Source organism: Vigna unguiculata, chromosome 11 (genome assembly GCF_037176805.1).
Source record: "Vigna unguiculata cultivar grain cowpea cultivar isolate G323 ecotype 2 chromosome 11, ASM3717680v1, whole genome shotgun sequence".
Lineage (NCBI taxonomy): Eukaryota > Viridiplantae > Streptophyta > Magnoliopsida > Fabales > Fabaceae > Vigna > Vigna unguiculata.
In genome coordinates, this window is record NC_140802.1 from 42,720,965 (window position 1) to 42,738,866 (window position 17,902).

Here is a 17,902-nt window from a genome sequence, read left to right on the forward strand (position 1 = left end):
AAGCCAACAATGTCTACGGAAATAACTAACCATTCCTTGATAAAAACAAATTATTTAAGTTGGTCCCTTGTCTCCATTTTGTGCCATAAAATATGTCTAAATAGTAGTTGTCCACCAAAATCAAACTTTGAGTTTTTCTTCTTCTTTTTTTAATATCAAGTTACATGGAGTTATCTGTCATGACATAAGTGTATATACTATTATAGTTTGTTGGTAGTATAAATTACAAGTATATACATATTTATAGTATGTATTCATAAACTTATTCAATTGTTGACTAAATCAACACAATTTGTCAAAATAAAAATTTATTGTTATTTACTCTGCCACTAGACCAGACCAAATGATTCCAATTCCAAAGCAGTTGGATTTTATTTACTAATGTGTAAGTGGTTGGACAAGAATGAAGCCATGAAAATGAGAGTTATTTATGTTTACATTTATTTATTTTTACGATAAGTGTTAATGCAGTGTTTGACCAGTGTCCACTACTGCAAACTGGGCCTGGTCCAATTCCTTATAGGTTAGTTGGGTCGGTGGGCCCAAGGCTTAACACGCCGAAACGGCGACGCATTGATTTCGAAACGGAATTTAGAGTTTTGGTTCGACTAACTACCGTTGAGAGTGTAATGCGGCAATGGAAACAGCTGGGAGAGGTGTTGGTGGTGGCTTCTATCACCAACACGCTATCCCACTCTCACTCTGCAACGCTTAATCTCCCACGCGCCGTCGCTCTCGGACTCACCCAGCCCCTTATTCTGAAAATCCTTTCCAACCAATCGATTCACCCTTCGCAAAAGCTTCGTTTCTTCGAATGGACCCGCTCCCACCACAACCCTTCCGCGGCGGCGTACTCCCTCGTCCTCCGCTCCCTCTCCGGCGGCGGCTTCTTCTCCGACATCCCCTCCGTCCTGCATTCCATGACGCAAGACGGCGTCGTTCTCGATCCCCACTCCCTCAACCTCCTCCTCCACTCCTTCATTCTCTCCTCGAACTTCAGCTTAGCTTTCCAATTATTAGATTACGTGCAGCACCTTCACCTCGATGCCACCACAGTCTACAATACCCTCATCGCTGCTTTACTGACAAAAAACCAACTCTCTCTCGCGTTATCCATCTTCTTCAAGCTCCTCGACGCCGTCGATTCGAAGTCCATCGCGTGCAACCGATTGTTGGTTTCTCTGAGAAAAGAAGATATGAGGGTGGAGTTTAAGCAAGTGTTTACAAAATTGAGGGAGAAGAAAGGGTTTTCGTTTGATACGTCGGGTTACAATGTGTGTATTCACGCATTTGGTTGTTGGGGTGATTTGGCTACTTGCTTCGCGCTCTTCAAGGAGATGAAGGACGATGGCAAGGGGTTGGTTGCCCCTGATTTGTGCACCTACAACAGTCTCATCACTGCGCTTTGCAGGCTTGGCAAGGTGGATGATGCGCTTGTTGTGTGGGATGAGCTCAATGGCTCAGCTCACCAACCTGATCGCTTCACCTACACAAACCTAATTCATGCCTGTTGCAGAACTTTTAGAATGGGTGATGCCACAAGGGTTTTTAACCACATGCAGAGCCATGGGTTCCCTCCGGATACGCTTGTTTATAATTCTCTGCTGGATGGACATTTTAAGGCCACCAAGGTTGTTGAAGCCTGCCAGCTGTTTGAGAAAATGGTTCAAGAAGGTGTGAGACCTTCTTGCTGGACTTATAATATTCTCATTCATGGGCTGCTTAGGAATGGCAGGGCGGAAGCTGCTTATACTATGTTTTGTGACCTCAAGAAGAAGGGCCAATTTGTGGATGGGATTACTTACAGCATTGTTGTTTTGCAGCTTTGTAAGGAGGGTCAACTGGAGGAGGCGCTGCAGATGGTGGAAGAAATGGAAAGCAGAGGTTTTGTTGTTGACCTTGTCACCATAACATCGCTGCTGATTAGCATTCATAGGCACGGTCGCTGGGATTGGACAGACCGGCTTATGAAGCATATCAGGGAAAACAATTTGGTACTTTCTGTTCTTAAGTGGAAAGCTGGAATGGAAGCTTCTATGAAGAATCCTCCTGGAAAGAAAAAGGATTACTCACCTATGTTCCCTTCCAAAGGAGATTTTAGTGACATCATGAGCTTCTTAAGTGGTGCACAGGATAACACCAACATTAATGATGGGGAGGAAGCTTCCTTCGATGGGATTGACGAGTGGTCATCATCGCCGCACATGGATAAATTGGCCAATCAAATGTGCTCTACTGGCTATTCTTCCCAGCTTTTTTCTCCTTCTCGCGGTCAAAGAGTCCAAGAAAAAGGACCGGATTCTTTTGATATTGATATGGTGAATACTTTCTTGTCTATATTTTTGGCAAAGGGAAAGTTGAGCTTGGCTTGCAAATTGTTTGAGATTTTCAGTGATGCAGGTGTGAGTCCAGTGAGTTATTCTTATAATTCTATCATGAGTTCTTTTGTCAAAAAGGGCTATTTCAATGAGGCTTGGGCTGTTCTGGCTGAAATGGGAGAAAATTTTTGCCCTACTGATATAGCTACATACAATATGATACTTCAAGGTTTAGGAAAGATGGGACGAGCTGATCTAGCTAGTGCTGTTCTTGATAGGCTACTGAAGCAGGGAGGTTATCTTGACATAGTTATGTATAACACTCTCATCAATGCTCTGGGGAAGGCAGGCCGAATCAATGAGGTGAATAAGCTCTTTGAGCAAATGAAGAGCTGTGGGATAAATCCTGATGTTGTCACTTACAATACATTGATTGAAGTTCACAGTAAGGCAGGGCTATTGAAGGATGCTTACAAGTTCTTAAAAATGATGCTGGATGCTGGATGCACCCCTAACCATGTTACAGACACTACTTTAGATTATCTAGGGAAGGAGATTGATAAATTGAGATTCCAAAGGGCATCGATTTTGAGTGAAAGAGATGATCCTTCTTGAGAAGGCACAGTTGTAACTTAAGTTCTGGGGATGGGATGAAAATCTAGCAGTCTATGAAATTGGAAATTGTAATTTAGTTTTTGCATTATCTTATTAGTGCTGTGATCTGCAAATGTTTCTGTGATCACAGGTGTATACTTCACGATCAATTTTGTTGTATTTATGTGGCTTCTTAGCTGGAAAATGGCTGGTCAATGTTATATATCTTCTGTTTTAAACCCAAGTTTCTTTCTGATTCAATGTTTCCAAACACGTTATACTAGAAAGTATTTCTTTTACGATAGGTTAGCAGAGTTTGATCTACAAATTAAAGACACTACATACCATCATTCTTTCTATTTACATCGTTGTACCTCTCCCCTTTTCTTCATGGGTTTTGTGTTGTCTACTAAGTAAAGAGGGATTATGATCATTATTGCTAATAGTAAAATAAATTTAAATTTGGTTTCGTGTTGAGCGAAACCAAACACAAATTTGTGATCCACTGAAATTGTTCAAATAATTTTTGTTTTTATATATTTCAAATATGAATTCGAAGCTACAAATGTCAAACATATAAGAGGTTACATTGACGGTAAGAAGAATAAATTGCTATGAATGCATTGTGATTTCATACATTTATCCCTTGCAACTTTGTTTTCTAACACAAAAGCAAAGGCTCATCTTTTAATTTTATTTTTTTTAACATTTTTTTCTTTTTGCACAGTTTTGAGAAGGAAACAAGTTAACTGGGTTTGGTTCCAAACGTAAGCTTATACGCCACTCTCAACAGACATACAGTAACGCATTCGTTAAATGGTTGCTTGCAAGCAATACAAAAACACAATCCCTGAGCTGAGAAAACAAAACCGCATTTGCGGTTTTATGCGAAGAAAAATATAATGCTATCTTTCATAGGTTTGGTTTCATCACCGGAAATGTCCAACGTGTCTCGCCGGAAGATGACGACCACCAGAATTCACATAATGGCCTTAGACGGCATCGTCAACGTCAATTCTCTCTTCACCTTAGCCCTCTTCCTCGGTATCACCACCACCAGCACCACCAACACCCTCATAGACGCTGACAACACCGACTGCGCCGCCGGAACCTCCATTTCCGAAGGCCTCATCGCGTTCCACGTGTACTCCTTCAGCTCCTTCCTCTTCTCAAGCCTCATCGCCTTGGCTCTCAAGAACGTGATCAACTTCAGCAAGGACGTCGACGATGGTGACGTTTTGGGCGCCAATAACAACAACAGCTGGGTCCACAGTGTTGCGAAAATTAACACGGTGGTTTTGAGGTTGGGGACTCTGGTTTCGGCTTTTGGGTCGGTTTTCGGATGCGGGTTTCTGGTGGTGGCTCTTGTGGATTTGGTGCAGATCAAGTTGGGAACCATTGCTTGTGGGAGTCCTCATACTTTCGCCGCGGTGGCTCCATTGCTCGTTCTTGTTCCCTCTGCGCTTCTAATCTACGTTTTTCTCGTCCTCTATGCCTTCACTCGTTAAACCAGTAAAGAAAATATCCGTGATTCAACCATGTTTAAGGTGTCAAAGTGAATGATGTTATCATCAAGGATTCAAAGATCGTTGATGGAAAATGCTGATGAAATCAAGAGATCGAATTCAAACTAATTCTTCCAAGTGCTTTATTCAATTTTGCTTTGCTATTTGGCTTGCAAATTGTTTGCATCATTCAATCTTTTTTCTTATATCAATTATATATTTCTTAATGTTATCGTAAAAGAAACGTGCAGGTTGCTGAAAAATTGTGTCTTGCTGCTGTGTTTGCTTGAGAGTGAGGAACAACGCGAAATGATATTAGGATTATTTTTTAGGAACAAATATGTTATTCAGTAGTGGAGAACAAGTTACTAAGAATCTTACGTTAGAACTTCTCTCTCATTTCCATCTTGCCAGGAAAAGGAAAATTGTGTTTGGTTTTACAACTATTTTTGGCTTAATTGCATTTTTCAAATATCAGACTCTAATATATACGCGAATATAGTAATATTTAATAACAGTCACGAACAAACCAATTCGGAGGTGTTTTAAGTATTTATGTACTTTTATCTTTTGGTCGTGACCAAAGGAGAGCATAAAAAAAATAGGAATTTGATAGCCTTAAAAATACAGCCATTTAAAAACAATAATTATACATATTAAATTAAAAATATATAATAAATATAACTAAAATATTATTATTTAAAGTTGATAAGTTAAATATTTTTTAGTTACCGTGAAAGTATCACATCCCTGGTTTCCCTTTGGAGTTACAAAATGCTTCATCACCAAAAAAACATAGCCTTGGTTTGAGTATTTCAGTGGCAGTGCAGTGTGATGGCTAGTCGTTCCTTCTCGAAAGTTCCGAAAATCTGTGATTTTCGTTCTTTATTAGTGGGACAGCTTACGAGAACTACTAAACTTATCGAACACGGTTCAGCTCCACTGCCCTTCGTTGAATCTACTTCATTGAAAACGACGTCGTGTTGGAGGCAATACCACGACGGAAGGCCCAGAGGCCCCCTTTGGAGGGGAAAGAAGCTCATTGGCAAAGAAGCGCTCTTTGTGATATTGGGCTTGAAGAGGTTTAAGGATGACGAGGATAAGCTTCAAAAGTTCATGAAATCTCACGTTCTCAGACTCTTGAAGATGGACATGATCGCCGTTCTCACTGAACTTGAGCGTCAAGAACAAGTTTCTCTCGCTCTCAAGGTTTTCACTCTTCAAATTCTTTTGCATTTTTAATTTTCATGTTTTTAGCCCATAACCTGTTTGTCATAATGCTTCTTAGTCCGAACCTGTTTGTTATAGTGATTATTTATGACAACTATTACAAGGTTTAATTCATCACTGTCTCTTGAACCATTTGGAAATTTTTAATCTGGTCCTAAACTAAAATATTTTATAGTCGTATCCTAACTCTTTTGAAATTACTATTTTTCTGGTATTTGAATCATCGTAAATTAACTTCAGTGACTCATATAATTTTGTATAACAAAGTATCTAATTGCAATTTAAGGACCTCATTAAAAATTCAAGTTTTGGACATACTGATGTATTAAACCTTCCATTATAGCTGTGCACTGCTTATTGTACGGAGGTTACAAGTGATTAAGTGAATGAATTTTCAGATGTTTAAGGTTATGCAAAAGCAAGATTGGTACAAACCTGATACATTCCTCTATAAGGACTTAATCATTGCATTGGCAAGGTCCAAAAAAATGGACGAAGTGTTGCAATTGTGGGAAAGCATGCGAAAGGAAAATTTGTTCCCTGATTCTCAGACTTATACTGAAGTCATAAGGGGCTTCTTGAACTATGGATCTCCTGCGGATGCGATGAACATATACGAGGACATGAAGAATTCCCCGGATCCACCTGACGAGTTGCCATTCAGAATTTTGTTGAAAGGACTGCTGCCACATCCTCTTTTGAGAAACAAAGTGAAACAAGATTTTGAGGAGATTTTTCCTGATTCAAATATCTATGATCCACCACAAGAGATATTTGGCGCGCGCTGAGGTTTGAACTCTCTTCACTCTGTCATCCCGAGAGTTTGATTATTTGCTTTAAAATAAAAATGGAGTTTTTGTTGTGCTCATGAGCTGACTTACGGGCACAGTAAAAAGTTAATGAGTTTAATTCGATAGAATGTGGGTCAAAAGGTTCTATGTTAGTGTAATCGGGTAGTCAATTTTTCCATCATATAGATGATGAGAAGATTGTCAAATTTGATAGCACGAAACTTGCTTATTTGAATGAAAACTGTGCGGAGAAATTTATCAATGAAGAATGACTGGATTTTAACTTGGCATGATGTATGTCATTAGAAATTAAAAATATGACAATGCCATCGAATTCCAGTTATTATCCTCTGATATGTTATGACGTTGGTACTTTGGTTGTTTAGATTATGTTACTATGTACCATCTATTCATCTTTGAGGATCAAACCTACTTTTGTTTAAGATAAAAAAAAGGCTTCAATAATTAGTCTTTTACTTTAGTTTTATAGGAGTTACTGAGTAATGCTTATAAAAAACCTTATCACCTCTGTTAATATTTCGCAGGCCACAGGGTGTGTTCCTGAAGGAGCTGGATCATCAAACGACTACAGATGTTGTAGGAATTAAGGATTGAGGCTGCGTTCATTCTTAAGATTTGTGCTCAATGTGTGGTTTTGGGATGATTAGTTTCCTGAGGGTTTACACTGTTTACCGAGTCCTTGCACAATGGAGATAAACTTTTGCTATTGAAACTGATTGAACTTAGCTTGAAATATTCCAATGTTCTTTGTTCAGTTTCATCATCCATGTCAGTAATGTACCAATTGTTATCAATTGTTAAGAAGCAAGTAAAAGAATGATACAGATGATCACATTTTCTCCACCCTTGAGTCCAAGAAGATGGTAAAAATTGATAATCTAACGATTCACTGGGGAGATTAGGCTTGCTTGCGGCGCTGGGGAATTAACGAGTCGATACATTGTGAACAAACTTTATATAAAAGATTTTTTTTTAAGTGGCATTGAAGTTTGAGTCATGAACAAATTTATGTAAAAGATTACTATACTATTTTTAATCTAAAACTTAAAACTAATCTATTTATACGTTGTTTATCCAACTTTTTTTTAATTAATACAAGACTTTTAATTTATTTTAAATTTTTAACAACTTCATATCCAAACACTCCACAAGAAGCTTAACCAAAAACTCGCAACCAATTAGTTGAAGCTGCACAAACTCCGCAAGAGCCTTAACAAAAAAAAATCTGCAACCTATCAATTAAAATACATTTACAATCAAATTTTTAAAAGAATCAAATGGAAACTAACTTTAACAATAAAATATTAAATTGAAGTATTTAATTCAAATATAAATTAAATTACTTAATAAACATAAGTGTAGAAGGATGATACTCTAAAAAAATCCATTGTCAAAGGATCCCAACTCACTATTATAACTAAAACATTTAAGTAGAGATGTCTTTTTTTATAAAAACAAATAACAAGTGTCATCACAATTGACATTAATTTCTAATAAATTCATAGTCACCCACTATTGATTGATGCTTTTATTCTTTTTCAGATTTTATTCGGATGCAATAGATAGTCCGATAACGTGTAGATTATCGTCATGTTATTTGAAGTGTTTCCGTTTTTTCATACATAGAATGCGTGACTTTCCATTTAAATAATTTAAGAATTTCATAACCCACATAAAAATATTAACTTTTTCCTCGTTCCATTACATATGCATTTTACATAGGGAATATTGTGGTTGAATTATTAGGTAAAAACAGTATACTGTGGTTAAATTGATTGACAAAAGTAGGGATGAATATGTAGTTAAAGAAAGCTACCATATTAAAGATCACCATAAACACTTCATTGTGACGCACTAAAGACGGCAAAAATCAAGTAGAATATCAAACATTTCACACCACCACATCATCATTTACACTTGTAAGTTCAGTACAGATCCAACACAAAGCTTATTTATAAGCACAATTTTTGCCATAACCAAGCACTTAAAAGAGAGTGCTAACACTAGACATTTTGCTTGGCGAATCCTTAATCTTCAAGTGTGTTCATTATCCCAACTACACATGTGGAAGAGAACGGAGAAAAACACAGTCTGGTCACTGATGAAGATGGAACAAACGATTGCAAGACCAATCAAATTCAGTAGCATATCAGATAGTGGAAGGAGCAGAGTCTTTCACAATCGTTATAGGGCAACTTGCATTTATGGTGACATAATTGGTCACACTCCCCAGCAATACCCTACGATCAACCAATTTTGAAAAACATCATTAGATCATCACTGTTCTGTTTGTTCATCGATACAACTTATAAATTTCTAACCATGTTTTTGTTTTCTGTTTTATATGTTTGGGAATCCATTTTTTCAATGGAAAGATAAATGAGAATGTTTATACTGTTTGTAGTTAAAGACAAAAAACTCTCTCCAGAACATTAGGTGTCGACAAATCCAATGAAGCCCCTCATTTTTGGAGTTGACTCAAGACTACCAGTAGAGCCAAAACATGAGTCAAGATGCATTTAACATGGGACAAAACCATAGATGCACTTCTTTGGGAGCTTTGAGTGTTGATCCCGAATTTGGATTCTCTACTGGATTTCTGTTGTGTTGTTTCTATGTTGTGTCTTCATAATACACTTATCACTAATTTTGACGTTTTAAAATATATTAGAAAGATATTTAAAATACCAACCCAGTATATTTTAATACTCAGCAGAAGACAGCACAGCACCGAAAACATCAGTAGAGAATCTGGACTTTTTGACCCATTACAATTTGAATTTCATTTCAATAATTAATGTAATAAAGATTTGTATTAAAGGTAAACACGTATTATAAAGATGACATTTCAAATTGTAATTAGAGATCAACAGCAAATGAATCTAAGAAACTACACATAATTTAAACAATTAAACCATTATTTGCATGCACTTATCTCTAAACTAGAGGGAAAAAGAAAAACCACCTCTGTATGGCACCCAAGCCTCTGCTACCCATGACCAAAGAGTGAAGCTTCAAATCCCCAACAGCTTCACAAATTTTCTCTCTTGCATCTCCCCAGTACAGCTTTGCCACCACAGTCACCTGTATTCAAGGAAAGTTCAAACACACTCAACAATCAACATATGAATACAAAAACCTTAACAAAATCAAATCAAAACCTAAGAACTCAATCCAAGAAGGTACTAAGTACACTAGCAGAGAAATCAATTAGTAAAGTTAAACAGTAAAAACCTGTTTCTGCTTAGAAGCGGTGTCAAGCAGGTCCAACACCTCGGCATCAGAATCCACCTCATAGTGATGCATCACATCCTTCTCACGAAACTCCGACAACGGAATCAGTGCTTCACCCACATCACACCACACCACAATCAGAACTCAAAGATCAAAATTCCACAAAAATTATTTGAATTTATTATAAGGGTAGAATAAAAATAGAAGCTTACGTGATCCAGTGGTGGACCAGAGAAGATTTCGGGATTCACTGCCTTGGGCGTGCTTGATGTGGACGATGAAGAGTGTGTCGCCGTTGCGGAGAAGATTATCGATTGCCCATTTGAGAGCGATCTTACTTCCTTTAGAGAAATCCACGGCCACCCCGATTCTCCTATCACTGCTCATCGTTTCAACAAATTCTGGTGTTTTTGATTATTTAATTCACTGAGCTTCTGAAATGTTTTGTTGGAGCTTCACGGTTGGGAGGAATTGTCCAATTTATGATAACGTTTCTTTTTTTTGTGTCGGTTCACGCGTGTCGGAAGTCAAAACATGTGTTCCATCCATCAACGAGATAAATGTTTTGTTTTTATTTAGTTAAAATGATACTTGTAATAAACAAATATTTTAGGTGTATATATTATAGAAATAATTTAAATTTTAACAAAAAAACTATTTTTATCATTGATATATTTTAAAAGTATTATCTATTAAATTTAGAGAGAGACAGAAAATTGAAGATTAAAGCACTAAAACAGTTAAAAAGATATAGTAAAAATAATTTGAGATGATTTAGGGAGAATTTTTTTTCTTGTTGCAAGATTCATGAGCAAGATAAACCATCAAACAAAATTGAGATGATATAAAAAAGTTTACTTGAGAAAATTAAAGTTCTATTTTCTATGTTTTTTGTTATAATTTATAATATAGCATTATTGTTTTATGAAATATTAAGCCGTGATCAATGTTGATAGTGGTGGTATGATTATTTTATTTTAAACAATATTATGTTTGCACCGACGATATTTTTGTAAATTAATTGAATATATTCCTTTCTAAAGGTTGTCAAACACATTAAGTAAATATTTTAAGATTTATGATTAACTTTTTTTTTTCTTTTACATGAGATTGTATTTTTTTTTTAATGTTTAATATGAAGATTTCGAATAAATAAAAATAAAAATTTACGGAAAAAAATAGGGTGTACTTTTATGTACTTAAAATCTAACTTTTATGCCTAAAATTGTAAGTTGATGGGAGAGAAAAAGTATTTTGTTAATTTTTTAAAGTTAATTTATTGTTAAAAGCTCTTTTTTAGAAAAATCCTTTTTAACTAATTTTAGATTGAATTTGTTTTTCAAAATTTTCATTATACGTTATTTTCATGTTGTATTCTGTGCTGAAACATTAGAATTTGAATTTATAATGTTATTTTTCTTTTTAATTTGAACTATATACAAAATTAGAAAGTAACCTAGGAAGATCCTAAACATAGTAAAATAATTAATTGTCTTTATAAAATTAAAATAAGTAATAAAAAAAATACATAAGTAATAAGAAATAGGGTTAAACATGTTTTAGTTTCTTAACTTTCAGTGAATTTTAGAATTAGTTAATTTTGAAACTTTGGACCAATTTAGTGATTCATCTTTCAAAATATGTGAATTTAGTCCTTTTAATCAAATTTTGTTAGGTTTATTTGATGTTTCGTACGCATTAGGATTGTATTTGAATTGTTTATATTATTTAATACATTTTTGCTTTAATGTTAAGTCAAATACTATTATGAGATGCGTTCGAAATGTCAAATAAACTTAACAAAATTTGATTAAGAGGACTAAATCCACGCATTTTGAAATATGAAGGAATAAATTGATCTAAAGTTTTGAAATGGACTAATTCCAAAATTTACTGAAAGATAAGGGACCAAAACATATGTTCTTATAGGGCCAAGCTATAGTCCACAAATCCGTTGAGGTATCCGGATATCTGGTCTCTGGTTGCCTTCCTTTACTTCGGTCAAATATGAAGGGCGGCGCAGGGGACCTGCAAAAGACACTCCGATGCCTAAGTTAGCACTGGTGATGTCAGGATTTTCAGAGAATATTAATGCGTAACCAATGCATGGGATAACGTGCTATATATACTATTTTACCTGTGGGTCCTACTTACAATGGGCTTTGGAGGCCCAAACACCTATTTACCTTTCTTGGGGTTTACTAGTATGGGGTGAAAATACCAATAAGCCCTTGAGGGTTGTTTATGCCATGAGTGTTGGTTACGGGTATGGGTGATAAGTTTCTTCTTAGTAAGGGGGGCTCGGTATTCGGCCATGCGGATCTGAGGGATTGGTCACTTGGGGCTACCTTGGTTAGCTCAGGCTGCTGCTGACTGGGGGCCGTCAGGTTTTAGGTGCCTTGGTGTGCGGAGATTAGTACTCGGCCTAGGGAGTTTGATAAAGGTCGTGCTCCGCTGACATCCTTGTCTCTGGGGGCGCCCTTATCCTTACTGGTCGTGGGCTCGGCCCTCGGCCTAGGGAGTTTGGTTGGTGGTCATGCACCGCTAACATTTGTGGGCCTTGGAGGTGCTCTTAGTAAGCAGGGCTTGGCTCTCGGCCTGGGGAGTCTGGTTGGCCGCGTACCGCTGACAATCTTGGGGAAATAAACTCGGTTAGGTTGTGTCACGTGCGCCTGAGGTGTGATTGGGACATCAGCCCCCCAGTCTTGAGGAGCGTAGTGACGTATAGACTGAGCGGTTATTGTTAGGTGTGTGTTTGTGCCGCTATGTATTCCCTTGTGAATGCAATTTTTAATTGGAGGTGTGGTGTCTTACGGGTATACCAGCCCCCCAGTCTTGAGGAGCATGGCGACGTATAGACTGAGCGGCTATTGCTAGGGGGATTTGTGTGCTTGTGCCGCTATGTATTTGACCGCGTTGTGTGGGATGTGGTTGGTTGGTTTGAATGTATGCTAGCAAGTTGGGCTGCCCAGTTGCGAACCGTGCACGCTAGGTTGTTTCTGAATGGTGCGACCGTGCACGCTTGCGTGATGTTCGAGGCAGTTACTGTTGGGTGATGTGACTGCTGGATGTGATTTTCGAGGTGATGTGATGGCTGGGCCTTGGGCCCTTAGGAATTTTGCTTTTTTACTGAAGGTGAAAAGGTTTCTTGTGGCCTTTAAATGTGGTCTTCGCTGTAATTCTAGGTAGTTGTTGGATTTGTGTTGAAGTGTTGTTGTTTGTTCTCTGAGTGGGTTTCCGGAGTTGCTTGGGTGCGGTCTTCTTTTTCGTGGCCGGTTGCTAAGGTATGTCGACCTCATCTAGTGGTTCAAATTCCGGAGATTCAAGTGCTAGCTTTGGCGGCCCACACTGAGTCGTCGTGGCCGAAGAGGGAAGGGTATGAGTGGGTCCATGAGGGGGTGAGGAACTGTTTCTCAAAATATAGGTGGTCGCGTCTCCTTCGATCGTGGCTGGCGAGCGTGTACCTGTTTGAGAGGGGTGCCGATATCAATGCTGTGTCCATCGAGCGAGTGAGCGGCATTGATTCGGTTTGTCATGGTCGTGAAGGGTTCGAGGACGACTTCTTTTATGTGTACGCTTGTATGTTTATGAAGCTACACGTGCGCCTGCCCTTTGACGAGTTTACAATGGGGGTTTTGCGGAGGCTCAACGTCGCCCCTACTCAGCTCCATCCGAACAGTTGGGGTAGTTTGCAAGCGTTCAAGCTAATTTGCAAGGCGCTTTATCTAGTGCCGACCCCTGAGAGTTTCCTTTACTTTTATACGACTCGGCCGAGGGATCCGATTTCGTGGCTATCGCTAATTAGCCGACCTAAGGTTGGGTTGCTGGATGGGTTTACTCAATCGTTCAAGAAGTTTAAGGATGGGTTTTTTCGGGTCCGGTTGCTCGATGGAGGTCGAGCACTGTATTATGATGAAAGTAGGTCTCCTAGGTTCCCGTTCTACTGGATAGAGATGCCTGCACGCCTAGATGCGTTATCTAAAGACATGCTTGATGTGGAGAGTAGGCGGGTGGTGGATATTCTTGAGAGACTCCCCACGAAGGTTCCGGGGAAGTGGGTTGTGTGTTGTTACCTGACTGATAACCCAGCTAGGGATTTATGTGGTAAGCTTGTACTTCTATCCGTTTGCAGTGGTTGGACTAATCTAAAAATTGTGTTTTGTGTAGGTGTGATGGCGCATCATGCGAGGAAGGTTGGGGGAGAGGTTGACCTGTTTGCCAAGATTCGAGACAAGCTGGAGAACGCGGCTAAGGCAGAGGGGCAATCGCATGCTCCGAACTTAGCAAGGCCGGTTGTTGACACGTACGCGCCTGCTGCTGCGAAAAAACCGGCCCCTTCTAAGCTGAAGGGAGTTGGGAAGGATCGAAAGAGATTGCGTGCGTTGGCAAAAACTGGTGGTGTGGGTTCCAGTGGTTCTAGTAACCCTGATCTTGGTGGCTTTGAAAAGAACAAGGTGCAGATGAGGAAGGGTGTGGAGATAAAATTGAGTGACGAGGAGGTGGGTGTGGTGGAGGCGGCTGACCCAAGGTTGGTTATGAGGGCGTTGAGCGAATACCTTGCCCGGGGACTCGTGCTAGGAAGGAGGGTGAACACCATGCTTCAAGAGGAGTTGGCGGCAGGTGATAAGAAATAACTTGTTGAGGAGGTTGCCGGCTTGAAGGCGCAAGGGGAACGCGATCGGAAGGCGTGGGACGCGAAGAAGAAGAAACTAGAGGGTGAAGTGAAGAAGTTGAAGCTCAGTGTTTTGGGGTCTGAGAAGAAATTGGCTACGAAGCAGGTGGAGTTGGACGAGGCCATCGCAGCGAAGAACGCCGCGACAGAGGAAGCGGCGAACGAAATTGATGGGCTGCAACAAGCCATCTATTCTGAACATGTAAACGAATTCCAGAAAGCGCTACGACAAGCGGAATTTTTGTATAGGGAAGTGTCCGTTACCGATTGCTGGTTTAATGTTAATCTTGACGTTTATTATAATCGTATGCTGGATGTGGCTGAGATTGGTCGTCTGAAGGCCGCGTTTGAAGCGGATGTGGTAGGGGAGGAAGGGACGTTGGCGACAACCCCGCCGAATGTGGAGATTGAGGGTCCAGGGGAGGATGGCGGAGATGAAGAGGGGGCGGAGGAAGAGTTGCTAGGGGGTGCTGAATTGGATGAGGGGGCTGTTAATGAAGGTGATTAGATGGTGTTGTTCGGTGCCCGCCTTTGGACGCTTGAGGGCGTGTGTTTTTTGTAATTGGGGTGAGGTCGCCGACTATGTTTTTTGTTTTTAATGTATAAGATGATTTGGGGTGAGGTCGTCGTTTTTGGTTTTGCTAGATTTACTTGTTTGTAATGGTTGTTTGCAAGGTTAATACAAATTCGCATTTCTTGTTATCTTTCTTGCAATGTGTGGAACTTAATTGTTTGCAAAGTTTAATACAAATTCGCATTTCTTGTTATCTTTCTTGCAGTGCGTGGAACTTAATTGTTTGCAAAGTTTAATACAAATTCGCCTAGATGACGTTTTAGGTTGCTCGTTATTGATTCGCGTGTTCGTTACTTTAATTGTGTGCTGGCAGCCAGTGTCATGCCTTGGGTTTAGCTGATGGTGAGTGGCTGAGGGATTTGTGATTGCTCGACCAGTGGCACAAGGGTTAGTGGCTGGGAGTTAGTGTTTTGATGTTTCGACCAACGACACTTAGGTTAGTGGTTGGGAATTAGTGTTTTGGATGTTTCGACCAACGGCACTTAGGTTAGTGGTTGGGAATTAGTGTTTTGATGTTTCGACCAACGACACTTAGGTTAGTGGTTGGGAATTAGTGTTTTGATGTTTCGACCAACGGCACTTAGGTTAATGGTTGGGAATTTAGCAGTTTTTCCAGTTCGATTAGCCGTGCGGGGAGTGGCTAGGAGTTTAATAATCGTGGACATGGTTGTGCAACTGCATCGTATTATTAAAATGGGAAAAAGATGGATGCCTCGTTAAAACCTTCCTGGCCAAAACCCTAGGGAAAAATGCCAAGGTAGGAAAGAGTACACCCGGTTACATGAAAAGAGAAGAAAAGATGCGTTTAACTGAAGTAAAACTTCAGGTGGAAGACGTTCCATGTGTTGGGTATGGGCTCACCAGATAGGCGCTCGAGTCGATAGGCGCCTTTACCCACTTCCTATAGGACTCGATATGGTCCTTCCCAGTTAGCAGAGAGCTTTTCGTCGTGTTTGCGTGCCTTGCTTGCCATTCTCCATACCAGGTCGCCTCTGTGGAATGATCTCGGTGCTAGCTTAGAGTTATATTTCCTTGCTGCTCTAAGCTTGGTGGCCATGTCCCGGATGCTGGCCTTTTCTCTTTTCTCTTGGAGCAAGTCTAGGTGGGTGTGCATGTGTGCTTCATTGACCTCCGGGTTGTGGTGCTCTTGCCTTACTGACGGCTCGCCTATCTCGATGGGTATCAAAGCGTCCGTGCCATAGACCAGGCTGTAGGGTGTTTCGCGGGTTGACGATTGTGGTGTGCATCGATATGCCCACAGTATCTCGAGCAGTTCTTCCGGCCATCTTCACTTAGCGTTGTCGAGGCGCTTTTTTAATTGGCCCAGAATGACTTTGTTGGCTGCTTCAGTTTGGTCGTTTGTTTGTGGGTGTTCAACAGAGCTGGTTATGTGCTTGATTTTAAGGTTGCGGTAGAATTCTGCTAATCCTCGATCGATGAATTGTCGACCGTTGTCTGTTATTATTGTGTGGGGAATACCGTATCTGCATATTATATTTTTCCATACGAACTTTTGTATTTGATTTGCTGTTATTATTGCCAATGGTTCGGCCTCGATCCACTTGGAGAAATAGTCTACGCCCACTAGGAGGAGTTTGACTTGCCCTTTCCCGGGTGTGAATGGTCTGATTATGTCCATACCCCATTTGGAGAATGGCCATGGGGAACAGATGTGGTGCAACTCTTCATGATGGAGGTGTGACACCGAGCCGTGCTTTTGACATGGGATGCATTTCTGTGTGTATGTGGTACAATCTTCAATCATCGTTCGCCAGAACTATCCCGCGCGTAGTATACGGGCTGCCATAGTTTTTGGGCCGGAGTGGTATCCGCACGTTCCTTCATGTATTTCTCACATGACGTAATCGGCTTTGCCGACGGTGATACATTTCAAAAGTGGGGTGCTGAAGCCTCTTCGGAAGAGTTCCCCTTCAATCAGCGTGTAACGTGCCGCTTTTCTTGTCCAACCCTTTTCCTCCTCTTTAGGTATGGTCCCGCTCTGTAAGTATTGGATGAAGGGGTCCATCCAGGTGTCACGTGTTGTGATTTGCATGCATTGGGGCTCACATTCGGTGGATGGCGCCTCCAAGGTTTGTTGCAAGAGTGACTTGTACTTGCCTTTTTTCTTCGTGCTGGCGAGTTTGGATAGGAGGTCCGCCCTGGCGTTATCTGCCCTTGGTACATGTTCGATTTTGAAGTCTTCGAAGTAGCTGATCATATCAGTGACTATGTGGTAGTATTGCGCCACCAGGGGGTCCTTTACTTGGTACTCGCCTGTTAGGTGGCCTACGGTTAGACGGGAATCAGTTTTGCATATGAGTCGCTTTGCTCCAACTTCTTTGGACAGGTGGAGGCCAGCGATGACCGCCTCGTACTCTGCTTGGTTGTTGGAGGTTTTGAACTTGAACTGTAGGGATTGTTCAATGAGGACGTTGCCTGGTCCTTCCAGCACGACGCCCGCACCTGCTCTTTGCGGGTTGGACGAACCATCCACGTGCATGGTCCACCATCGGCTCTGGATAGCTGTATAATTTTGCAAGTCATTGGCGAAGTCTGCCAGGCATTGGGCCTTGATCGCGCCGCGCAGTTCGTACTGGATGCTGAATTCTGATAGTTCGATCGACCATGCCGACAAACGACCGACCAAATCGGGCTTTTGTAAGATCTTTTGGATTGGGCAGTCGGTTCTTACGATTATCGGATGACTTTGAAAGTATGGTCTAAGCCTTCTTGCTGCTGTGACAAGTGATAGGGCGACTCTTTCTACCATTTGATAACGTGTCTCTGGGTCTTGCAGCACGCGACTGACGAAGTAAATGGGTTGTTGCTGGTTATCGATTTCTTGGACAATCGCCGCGCTGACGATGCTGTCGGATGCTGAAATATAAACTACCAGGGGTACGTCAGGGGTGGGTTTGCTTAAGATTGGTGGGGTGGTGAGTAGTTGCTTCAACTGGTCAAAA

At 40.5% G+C, this 17,902-nt stretch overlaps 5 protein-coding genes across 5 annotated transcripts; 3 read left to right on the forward strand and 2 right to left on the reverse strand.

Moving 5' to 3' along the window:
- Window positions 1-485: 485 nt before the first annotated feature.
- On the forward strand, window positions 486-3,156 carry LOC114170034 (Tetratricopeptide repeat (TPR)-like superfamily protein). Its single transcript, XM_028055502.2, has one exon. It carries the CDS (start codon window positions 630-632, stop codon window positions 2,931-2,933), a length of 2,304 nt encoding a protein of 767 aa, XP_027911303.1. The 5' UTR covers window positions 486-629; the 3' UTR covers window positions 2,934-3,156.
- A 428-nt stretch (window positions 3,157-3,584) lies between these two features.
- Window positions 3,585-4,680, forward strand: LOC114169094 (uncharacterized). Its single transcript, XM_028054117.2, has one exon. It carries the CDS (start codon window positions 3,815-3,817, stop codon window positions 4,418-4,420), a length of 606 nt encoding a protein of 201 aa, XP_027909918.1. The 5' UTR covers window positions 3,585-3,814; the 3' UTR covers window positions 4,421-4,680.
- A 474-nt stretch (window positions 4,681-5,154) lies between these two features.
- On the forward strand, window positions 5,155-7,222 carry LOC114168895 (protein THYLAKOID ASSEMBLY 8-like, chloroplastic). The gene is made up of 3 exons (XM_028053865.2): window positions 5,155-5,626; window positions 6,046-6,436; window positions 6,984-7,222. The coding sequence occupies exons 1-2, from the start codon at window positions 5,252-5,254 to the stop codon at window positions 6,433-6,435; spliced, it is 765 nt and encodes a 254-aa protein (XP_027909666.1). The 5' UTR covers window positions 5,155-5,251; the 3' UTR covers window position 6,436; window positions 6,984-7,222.
- Window positions 7,223-8,329: 1,107 nt separating this feature from the next.
- Window positions 8,330-10,203, reverse strand: LOC114170018 (universal stress protein PHOS34-like). The gene is made up of 4 exons (XM_028055484.2): window positions 9,906-10,203; window positions 9,694-9,803; window positions 9,425-9,543; window positions 8,330-8,699 (listed from the first exon to the last, which is right to left on the reverse strand). The coding sequence occupies exons 1-4, from the start codon at window positions 10,078-10,080 to the stop codon at window positions 8,609-8,611; spliced, it is 495 nt and encodes a 164-aa protein (XP_027911285.1). The 5' UTR covers window positions 10,081-10,203; the 3' UTR covers window positions 8,330-8,608.
- Window positions 10,204-15,840: 5,637 nt separating this feature from the next.
- Window positions 15,841-16,600, reverse strand: LOC146881917 (uncharacterized). The gene is made up of 2 exons (XM_085669395.1): window positions 16,419-16,600; window positions 15,841-16,225 (listed from the first exon to the last, which is right to left on the reverse strand). The coding sequence occupies exons 1-2, from the start codon at window positions 16,598-16,600 to the stop codon at window positions 15,841-15,843; spliced, it is 567 nt and encodes a 188-aa protein (XP_085525521.1).
- Between the last annotated feature and the right edge of the window lie 1,302 nt (window positions 16,601-17,902).